Source organism: Arachis ipaensis, chromosome B08 (genome assembly GCF_000816755.2).
Source record: "Arachis ipaensis cultivar K30076 chromosome B08, Araip1.1, whole genome shotgun sequence".
Classification (NCBI taxonomy): Eukaryota; Viridiplantae; Streptophyta; class Magnoliopsida; order Fabales; family Fabaceae; genus Arachis; species Arachis ipaensis.
Window position 1 is genome coordinate 7108221 of NC_029792.2, and position 11532 is coordinate 7119752.

Here is an 11532-nt window from a genome sequence, read left to right on the forward strand (position 1 = left end):
CATTATCTCAGTTTGCCAGATTATGTAAGTTTGTTTAAAATTTTTTTAATTTTTATAATTATAGTTATTAATGATGTTAGAAATTAAGTTGTTAATGTTATTGTTAGTATGTAAGCTTAGAAATATACGGCTATGGAATGAGTAGGATTCATTTTATATTTTTTTTTAATTTTTTCACTATTTTTGTATTAAAATTGTTTTTGTTAGTGGGTTAAATATTATTATTGTTAGTATTGTTGTTCTTGCAGTTTAAAAAAAGGAAACGCAATTTTTTTTATTTGTTTAATATTTTTTTTATATTCTTTAGAATTTCGGAAGAAGAAGTGAAATATTAAAATATTTAGAAAATAAATTATACAATTAAAACCGAATTGTTATTAATATTTGGATATAATTTGTTTTTTGAAATATTTTATAAATTTATAATTATTTGTAATTGTTACGATATTATCAAATGTTACTGTGAGTAAAATGAATTATTTGCAGTTGTGAATATTTTTAAGGATTAATTAAATAATTTTACAAGTTAGAATAATTAGTTATATTAGGATTCAGTAAAGTGATTGACAAAGGTAGGTTAGTAGTTGTTGTTGTTTATCTGACAAGTAATTTGTTTTTTTTTTTTTTTGTAGAAATTAAGAATGTTGACCTGTGACCATCCACTTCCGCCGGATCGGTACAACGATCGGGTGGAGGACCATTTACGAGTCACTGGATTCTATCATGCATCTCAAATTGGTGTCGTACAAAATCAGAAAGCACTCGTCAATGCTCTAATTGAACGGTGGCACCCAAATACACATACGTTTCACCTTCCAATTGGTGAGTGTGCCGTAACTCTTGAAGATGTGGCTCTAATTCTTGGTCTCCCGACGGATGGTCTTCTAGTTACTGGGATGACAATGAGTAGTTTCTCAGCGTTGGAGGCAGAATATTTGCTTCAATTTGGCGTGGCACCGCGTAAGTCGAAGTGTCGAGGATGCTGCATAAAACTGACTTGGCTTCAGGAACTAAAAGAAAACATGTAGTTGACTGATGAATTAAGTATACAGAGGTATGTGAAGTGCCATATTATGTTGCTCATCGGGACGATCTTGTTTGGGAATAAATCTGGGGCAGGTGTGCACTGGAAGTTTCTTCCCTTGCTTCGTGATTTTGCCGGTATTGGACATTATAGTTGGGGTTCGGCATGCCTAGCTCACCTCTACAGGGAGTTGTGCAGGGCATCTCGTTATAACTGTAAGGAAATAGATGGGCCAATAACACTTCTGCTCGGTTGAGCTTGGATCCGACTGCCATATCTATCGCCGCTCCCCAGAGAACCCCACAGTTTTCCACTAGCTAACAGGTAATGTTACGTTACAATCTACCCGTAGCTTCATATTTAAAATTCAGTTTAGCTAATTGAATATATGACATTAGGTGGCGTAATTGGGAGCGTGGTGACCGAAAATATAGTTTGATGAATTGCAGGAAGGCCAAGTGTGTTTTAATTAAAGATTTATGAGATTCGGCATTTTTATGAGACTTTTTTATTGAATTTGATATTCTGGGTTGTATTCATGAGTTTCTTTTATTTTCACAGTTTCTGTGGGTTGCATATGCTGTGGATCGCGTGGATCCAAACATAATTCCTCCTGAGATCTATATGGAGTCGGTTGTGTGGTCCGCTACTGTTCCGTTGGTGTCATTTGAATGTATCGAGTGGCATGCTACCGATAGGTATAGGCGACAGTTCGGTTTAGTTCAGGGAGTACCTCAGCAGGAGCAGACTCTTGGCAAGGCGCATGGAGAAGTCTTGACTGGTCCTAAGAATCTTAACTGGGCCACAATACCGAGTCATTCAAATTGGGTTATGCATTGGACAAACAGGTATCACTACGTTCTTTCTGAGCTTCCCATGCCTTCACAACATCCATTGGAAACTTATATGTTCTGGTACCGGTCAAAATATGGAGACCATTTGAACTTGTCGAATCTTGTGGGTCAAGAAAGTGATGAGGATAATCAGGAAATGGGTGAGGGTAATCAGGATGTGGATGAAAGTGGTGAGGGTAATCAGGATGTGGATGAAAGTGGTGAGGGTATGGATGAGGATAGTCAGGATGTGGATAATGACAATGAGGAACTGGAACCACAGTCGGTGCCACCTCCTACTTCGAATCCACTTCCACAAGAACAACCTCAGTTCTCAAGCCAGTATGTACCTCAGACACAGTTCTCCCCGTCATTTCCAATGCCTCAACCATATTGGGGTATGTCACAGCTTGAACCCGGAGAAGGAGGTTCCTTTAGCCAATTGCTTGAGTTCATGGCTGGAGATGCAGCACCACCACAATATGGCAACCAGCCTGAGTTCTTGGCAGGTAGGTATTCATTGGACGCCAGGCTCCCGTGCCATACCTCATCGGTCACTTCCGGAGGGTTCGTTTCTATTGACTCTAGTAGAAGTGTAGGTGGACGCGGAGTTCTTAATAGTCAAAATCCTAACCGTGTTGACATGGGACCACTACAAGAAGATGCTAACCCACTAGAGCAAGAGACTAATGCGTATCTAGTAGATGACCCGAATGACGAGGACCATGATGATGAGGACGAAATAGAGGAATTTGATGAGGATGAGGAATCCCGCAATGATGGTATTATGCTTCATATTTTGCTTTACATGTTTGAATTGGTATTCATTTTGTGTTCATTAGCGGTATCCATGTTGGTTTGACTACCTAATGTCATCATACTTAATTGTTGTTGTTATTTTGTATACAGGCCGGGCACAAACTCCGGATGACAAAGGCAAAGGTTACAATCTGAGGATTGATCCACCACGTCGTAGCGCTAACCGCTACACGCCATCTGTGTTCAAAAAGGCCGCAAAAAAATGTAAGAACTTCGTGAATGACGTAAAGTGGACAATGAGAAAGTAGTTGTGGTGTATACTCTTATTGATGCTTTAGAAAATGTGGATGATGTTTACAGTTCGTTGCATGTGTTGTTCATAACGTATGCAGGACTTGTTCTATTTAGGGTTTAGGGTTATTATGTATTAATAATGATCTGGACAATGGTTTGTATAGAGTATTTATGTATTATTAATTTGGACTATGGACTATGTATTAGTAGATGGTTTGTTTAGAGAATTTATGTATTAATAATTTGGACTATGGACTATCTATTAGTAGATGGTTTGTTTAGAGAATTTATGTATATGTGAACTTATTGCAGCGATTAAATATGTGGATTATGTAGTACTTCATAAAATATTATAAAATGCTACAGATGGAGAGTAATGCTACAGCAACAGGTTACATATATCATACTTGCTTAACTCAAATGGACAACTAATGACAAACCAAATATTGCCACATATATAATATCATCTCAGAGTAAGAGTCTACTACTGATCTCTGTTGGCATTTGCACCACGCTGCTGACGGCATCTGCCACGACTGTGTCCCTCAGCTCCACATATCGTACATCGCCTAGGCCGACGTAGCATTCGCGTGTCCATCTCATTCAAGAAGCGCGTCATTTTTGGCCGACCTTTCCCGACGCGTCTCAGGTACGGGTTTGGGATGAACCGAGGTCCGTTATAAACAGGCCATGTAGTGGGGTTACCAAGTGGCCTAAACCTTGCTCGGTACACCCGCCGAACTTGGTCCATCTTATACACATCATGAACATACACTTGCCAATCCAGTCGCTGGTTGGCACAACATGCAAAGACATGTCGACAGGGGATCCGGTCCACCTGAAACTCACCACAGTCACATCGAAGGCCACGTAGGTCCACCGCAAACTCCAGTCCACTCGGCATCTCACGCACCTCAAAGACCTCATTCTGCCGATCAAAGCAACTAACCTGAATGTTTCCTGATGCAAGTTGGTTTGCATGCAACTTCGAAGTCACGACATCAGAAAACACATGGCCAGCATTAATCCGGGCTTCCGCCTCCGCTCTTTTTCGGGTAAACAACTCGTTCAGCCTGTAGAATGTTGCCTTCACAAGGGCAGTCACGGGGAGATTGCGTGCGCCCTTTAAAACTGAATTGATGCATTCCACTAGATTTGTCGTCATATGACCCCATCGATATCCACCATCAAATGCCAACGCGTACTGTTCCCGGGGGATTCGGTTTAACCAGTCAGTGTATGCCTCTCCCCGTTCTCGTAAACGTTGGTAACGCACCTCGTACTCCCGCACCGTCCTCGAATATCCTGCGGGATATAAAGAAATATTTAAAACAATAGAGGTGAAGACACGAATTGAATGGAAATCTGATACTAAATTAGTTAACTATTATGAGTGTTACCTATGTTGACGACCAGTTTCTGTAAGTACGGCGCCTTGAATTTTCTCAGAAAATTCGACTCTATATGCCTGATGCAAAACATATGAAAGGCTCTCGGAGGTGACCAAGCCCCGTTACTCCTTTCCACAGCCGCATTTATGGATTCGTGACGGTCAGATATCAGTCCCACACCATCCCGAGTGACAACATGCTGACGAAGGTTACTCAGAAAAAAGTGCCACGCATCTGAAGTCTCTCCCTCCACAATTGCAAACGCAATTGGGACGATGTTGTTGTTACCATCCTGTGACACCGCCACTAGTAGACAACCCTTGTACTTTCCGTATAAGTGAGTCCCATTCACCTGGACAACTGGCTTACAATGTCTGAAAGCTCTAATGCAGGGGTAGTAACTCCAAAAGACACGATGCAATACCCGAATATCAGTCACCAAGTCGTCACCTTGGTATGCAGGCATAGTCTCAAAATGAACAACAGCTGACGGCTCCTTATGACACATGGCTTCAAACCATATAGGCAACGCTTCGTACGATGCCTCCCAACCTTCGAATATTTTTTCAACCGCCTTTTGCTTAGCCAACCATGCTTTCCGATAACTAACAGTGTAGTTGAACTTCGATTGCGCCTCTGCTATAACTGATTTTACCTTTAAGGCGGGGTCAGCCTCAACCAACAGCTTAATTGCTTTTGCAATCATGGTCGAATCCAGCTTTGAATGATCCTGAGAAATTGTGGCTCTGGTACATGTGTGACTGCCATTATACCTCCTTATAACCCAACAGTACTTCTGGCTGATCATGCTAATCCGGATAAGCCAATCACACCCTGACCCATACTGTGTACACTTCGCATAAAATGTCAACGACTCAGACTCATACACCCGGTAATCTACGCTTCTTCGTATAGTATACTCTTTTATCGCTTTAATAACAGCTTTCCTGAAACTGAATTCCATTCCAACGGCAAATTCACCATCTGCAAGAAAAGGAATTTCTACCACCCGGACAGCCATGCAATCTAATTAGAAAACACAAATATTTAAACATTCGAATATATAGGTAACACGAATTTTTACTGCATCAATTATAATAAAACCCTACAAACTATTTATATTTATATAATTCCCTAACAAAAACTTATTTGTATTCAACTAGTCTACTAACAGATAGTAATTTTAATTTAACTAATTTACTAGTTATATTTACTTAATTTACTAATAAATTCCTATTTATCCTGACTTAATTTTAATTTAACTGTATTTAACCAATTAAACAAATTTTAATTTAACTCACTTACTCATATTGAGTTAATAACTTCCAACGTAACCAATTTTAACTAAACTAATTTACTCGTTATATTCACTTAATCTACCAATAAATTCCTATTTAAATTGACTTAATTTTAATTTATTTATATTTAACCAATTTAACAATTTTTAATCTAAGTAACTTACTTATATTGACTTAACTTAATGACTTCTAACTTAACAAATTTTAATTACACTAATTTGCTACTTATATATTTACTCAATGTACCAATAAATTCCTCCTTATGCTGACTTAATTATAATTTAACTACATTTAACCAACTTAACGATTTTTAAGTTAACTAATTTACGTATATTTACTTAATAAAATCCAATTTAACCAATTTCAATTTTATTGATCTACTAATAAATTTCAAGCTATAATTATTTAATCTACTAATGTAACTAATAAATATTAACTGATCGAGTATATTTTCAAACCTAACTTAGCTACTTGGTCCAGCTATCAACATAAATTAATAAAAAATTCTAATCTTTCGTATAAATACGGAGAATTACGTACCTGCATTGTTATAATCCAAAAACTCCGGAACATGCATGGCTTCCAAATCCAATACTCGCATGAATGATGGCTCCTCAAACGGGACATCGTTTGCCAGTGCAGTTGCCACATCAAACACATCCGGAGCCATAGCTCCGTCACCTTGAACCTCATCTCCATCTGGACCAACAACTTCGTAGTTGCTTTCGAACTCTTCTTCATTGTCACTATTGTAATCCTCCCGTAGAATATTCCGATTGGCCTCAGATTGCTCAAACTCAACATACAACTCGATGAACGAGAGTTGACTCCGATTTTCAATATACATGGAAAACATGTCTTGCATGCTCGCTTCGTCCGTTACATATTTGGTTTGAAACTGGACGAATCCACCAAACACTTGTATAGGATTTCTGTATAGAATACATGATATCCTTCTTGCCCTCTCAGACTGAATTTTTTCACAGATCACACATTTGAGCTCTTCAAATGAGATTGAAAAAGGAATCACCAAATCTAACAGATTTTCATAAACAAATGTTACTCCTTCAGATATTTGTAACAAAATCTGACCAAAATAATACACCTTCAATAACACTCTATCACTCATTTCTCACAATCACATTAACAAACTCATAAACTTGAGTTCTGATTTTTTGGCTCCTTTACTAAACAAGTGAATAAACAGAGAAACTAAAACCAGGGGGACCGTTGGAGAAGGAGACGAAGAAGATGAGAGAGTTATTGCTCTGATCCATTTTTCAGCAACTTTTATATAAAGTACCAACCAAATCGGACCATGCGATTACGTTTCATGGATTCAAAATAATAATAAACAATTGCATGTCGGACCCTCCGATTTCCATAACACATCACAAAAAAAAAACCACACTTCTAGCAAATCGGATGGTACGATTTGCATCATGCATAATTTCACCAACGCTTCCTCCTCAAATCGGACCAACCGATTTGCACTTTAAAAAAGATGCTCAAACAACTCGCACCATTCGAGTTGTTCAACCTGACATTAACAAAAAAGCTGCCCCACATATCTGTATTGCACTTCCATGGCTCCATATCCGGATATAACACACACAAAGTCTCCATATCAATAAAATTGAGCCCCCATTTTACCATGACTAAATTTTACCATTTATTAAATTTTTAATTGGATAAAGATTCTACAATAAAAAGGATCTATATAATTTGTACAATATATTAATTAATACATGAAGTAAAATAAGGTATATTTTTGTACTATTTTAATTGTTGTTTTTGTAGTATTTATTAATTATTTGTTTTATTTTTTATTATAGAATTCATAATTTATTTGTCATTAGACATTTTATATAGTAGTGTACAATATTAAACCTTTTAATTTATTTAATACAAAAAATAGTTTAAATGAATATTATGCGATGAAGATAAAATATTAAAAATAAAAATAAAGTACTAACTATTCATGTTTCCATGGCTTCTAGCATTATTTGTAGCTGGTTCATTATAAGAGATTGATTGAGGCATTAAATTAGTAGCAGTGGTGTCTTCTTGATCTACATTTATACAAAAAAAAAATACAAACTTTATATTTTTGTAGATTATCTTAAAAGAATTAAAAATTGGTCCTCAGAAATAAAATCAAATCGTGTAAATTAAGTTAATTAATTTTGTTAATCTTCTATATTAAAATTTAATATATAGGCAAAATGACTTAAAATAACGTGATTACATGTTTTAAATATATAGGGTACTAATCAGTTAGGATATCACCGCATCTTTTACTTGAACAGCTTTATTATAATGTGATTCCAAACCTATATTTTTAAAGAACAATACAAATAATAAGCATAATTTGAATTCATAAGAGTAAAATTAGTTATCATGATTAAAGTTAACTTTTATGTCGCGTATAAAGGTGATTTTAATTATTTTAAATTTGTTTAATTTTATTCTGAAACAGAGAATATTTTAAAAATAATATGCTTCTATTATATTTTTTTCTATTGATTTTTTTCAAAGTTTGAATATCGTCCATAAATTTGTGACATTTTTAAATTTATTTTTTAATTTATTATGATAAATTAACAATATAATGAGTATTTTGTCCGTTAAGATTGTAAAAATATTTTTTAAAAAATAGTTTATTTGTTATACTCTAATTTATCTTTATTTTTTGTGTTTATATTTTAACATTTCACATTAGAAATTTATTACATATTTAATATTATTAAATTAATATATTTTTAATAATAAATAATGTTACGTGTCTCATGATTATTATTACTATTGGCTGATATAGTAGCATTTTTTGATAATTGATATTTAAGATAGTTATTCAATAAAAATTGATTCAGTAACTCATATAAATATGTAAAGCGTTATCTATGTTTTTAATTTTAGAATTTGAAAATTATTTATCCAATCACTGTTTGTAATATTTTAACAAATTTTAATTTAACTAACTTACTTATATTTACTTAATAACTTCCAATTTAACCAATTTTTATTAAACTAATTTACTAGTTATATTTACTTAATTTACTAATAAATTCTTATTTATATTGACTTAATTTTAATTTAACTAAATTTAACCAATTTAACAAATTTTAATTTAACTAATTTACTTATATTTACTTAATAAATTCCAATTTAACCAATTTTAATTAAACTAATTTACTAATAAATTCCAATTTATAATTACTTAATTTACTAAATTAACTCATAAATACTAACGAATATTTAACTAGTTTACTACTTAACCAATAAATTCTAATTTATATTCAACTAAATCAATAACTCTCTTATAAATTTACTATCTTAAAGTTAAATACAAAAATAGGTAAACAAAAATAAATAGTGATCGAGTATATTTTCACACCTCACTTAGCTACTTGGTCCAACTATCAAGATAAATTAATAAAAAAATTTCAATCTTTCTTATAAATACGGAGAATTACGTACCTGTATTGTTATAATCCGGAAACTCCGGAACATGCATGGCTTCCAAATCCAATACTCGCATGAATGATGGCTCCTCAAACGGCACATCGTTTGCCAGTGCAGTTGCCACATCAGACACATCCGGAGCCATAGCTCCGTCACCTTGAACCTCATCTCCATCTGGACCAACAACTTCGTAGTTGCTTTCGAACTCTTCTTCATTGTCACTATTGTAATCCTCCCGTAGAATATTCCGATTGGCCTCAGATTGCTCAAACTCAACATACAACTCGATGAACGAGAGTTGACTCCGATTTTCAATATACATGGAAAACATGTCTTGCATGCTCGCTTCGTCCGTTACATATTTGGTTTGAAACTGGACGAATCCACCAAACACTTGTATAGGATTTCTGTATAGAATACATGATATCCTTCTTGCCCTCTCAGACTGAATTTTTTCACAGATCACACATTTGAGCTCTTCAAATGAGATTGAAAAAGGAATCACCAAATCTAACAGATTTTCATAAACAAATGTTACTCCTTCAGATATTTGTAACAAAATCTGACCAAAATAATACACCTTCAATAACACTCTATCACTCATTTCTCACAATCACATTAACAAACTCATAAATTTGAGTTCTGATTTTTTTCTCCTTTACTAAACAAGTGAATAAACAGAGAAACTAAAACCAGGGGGACCGTTGGAGAAGGAGACGAAGAAGATGAGAGAGTTATTGCTCTGATCCATTTTTCAGCAACTTTTATATAAAGTACCAACCAAATCGGACCATGCGATTACGTTTCATGGATTCAAAATAATAATAAACAATTGCATGTCGGACCCTCCGATTTCCATAACACATCACAAAAAAAAAACCACACTTCTAGCAAATCGGATGGTACGATTTGCATCATGCATAATTTCACCAACGCTTCCTCCTCAAATCGGACCAACCGATTTGCACTTTAAAAAAGATGCTCAAACAACTCGCACCATTCGAGTTGTTCAACCTGACATTAACAAAAAAGCTGCCCCACATATCTGTATTGCACTTCCATGGCTCCATATCCGGATATAACACACACAAAGTCTCCATATCAATAAAATTGAGCCCCCATTTTACCATGACTAAATTTTACCATTTATTAAATTTTTAATTGGATAAAGATTCTACAATAAAAAGGATCTATATAATTTGTACAATATATTAATTAATACATGAAGTAAAATAAGGTATATTTTTGTACTATTTTAATTGTTGTTTTTGTAGTATTTATTAATTATTTGTTTTATTTTTTATTATAGAATTCATAATTTATTTGTCATTAGACATTTTATATAGTAGTGTACAATATTAAACCTTTTAATTTATTTAATACAAAAAATAGTTTAAATGAATATTATGCGATGAAGATAAAATATTAAAAATAAAAATAAAGTACTAACTATTCATGTTTCCATGGCTTCTAGCATTATTTGTAGCTGGTTCATTATAAGAGATTGATTGAGATTAGTAGCTAGTAGCAGTGGTGTCTTCTTGATCTACATTTATACAAAAAAAAAATACAAACTTTATATTTTTGTAGATTATCTTAAAAAAATTGGTCCTGACATTATTTCATGTTTTAAATATATAGGATATTAACCAGTTAAATCATCACCACATCTATTACTTGAACCAACTTGGTTATCATGTGTTTCCAAACCTATATTTTTAAAGAACAATATAGATAATAAGCATAATTTAAATTTATAAGAGTAAAATTAGTTATCATAATAACTTTTATGTTGCGTAAAAGTGATTTTAATTATTTTAAATTTGCTTAATTTTAATGTGTTCAATAGAGTAGATTTTTTTCTGAAACGAAAAGTATTTTTAAAATAATATGCTTTTATGGTATTTTTTCTATTAATTTTTTTCAAAATTTGAATATCATCCATTAATTTGTGATATTTTTAAATTTATTTTTGGTTTAATTACTCTGTTGGTCCCTATAGTTTCATGAAATTTTTAATTAGGTCCTATACTTTTTTTCTTTTTAATTGGGTCCCTGCACTAATTTTTTTTCAATTAAGTCCCTCTTAGTAGTAATTGGCTTAATTTTATAAGGACCCAACTAAAAAAAAAGAATTGGTATAGGGACCTAAATAAAAGAAAAAAAAAAGTGTAGGAACCCAAGTAAAAGAAAAATTTGGTGCAATGACTCAATTAAAAGGAAAAAAGTATAGGGACCTAATTGAAAATTTCGCGAAATTATAGGTACCAACAGAGTAATTAAACCTTTAGAATATTTAAATTATGATTTCAATCATAAATTATAATTATGATTTAAAAAAATTTTGATATGATATTATATTTTTTTCTCCACTTCACTATTAATATACTGATATTGCAAGTCTAAATTACAATATTTTACTGGATTTTGACTGAAAAAAATAGTTATGTTTTTTTATTATTTAATTT

General features: G+C 33.4%; 1 protein-coding gene across 1 annotated transcript; it reads right to left on the minus strand.

Annotated features, from left to right (window-relative positions):
* LOC107610351 lies at positions 3395 to 9668 on the minus strand. The gene is made up of 5 exons (XM_016312409.1): positions 9160 to 9668; positions 6220 to 6717; positions 6126 to 6139; positions 4311 to 5327; positions 3395 to 4215 (listed from the first exon to the last, which is right to left on the minus strand). The coding sequence occupies exons 1-5, from the start codon at positions 9666 to 9668 to the stop codon at positions 3395 to 3397; spliced, it is 2859 nt and encodes a 952-aa protein (XP_016167895.1).

Bases quoted from the DNA above. Each gene is read 5' to 3' on its own strand.
- LOC107610351 (XM_016312409.1), bottom strand. From the start codon at position 9,668: ATGAGTGATAGAGTGTTATTGAAGGTGTATTATTTTGGTCAGATTTTG. The intron at 6,718-9,159 runs GTTTGAGGAGCC...AATGAGTGATAG, and splicing joins GCACTGGCAAACGATGTGCC to AGTGTTATTGAAGGTGTATT. The intron at 4,216-4,310 runs GTAACACTCATA...TATATCCCGCAG, and splicing joins GAAACTGGTCGTCAACATAG to GATATTCGAGGACGGTGCGG.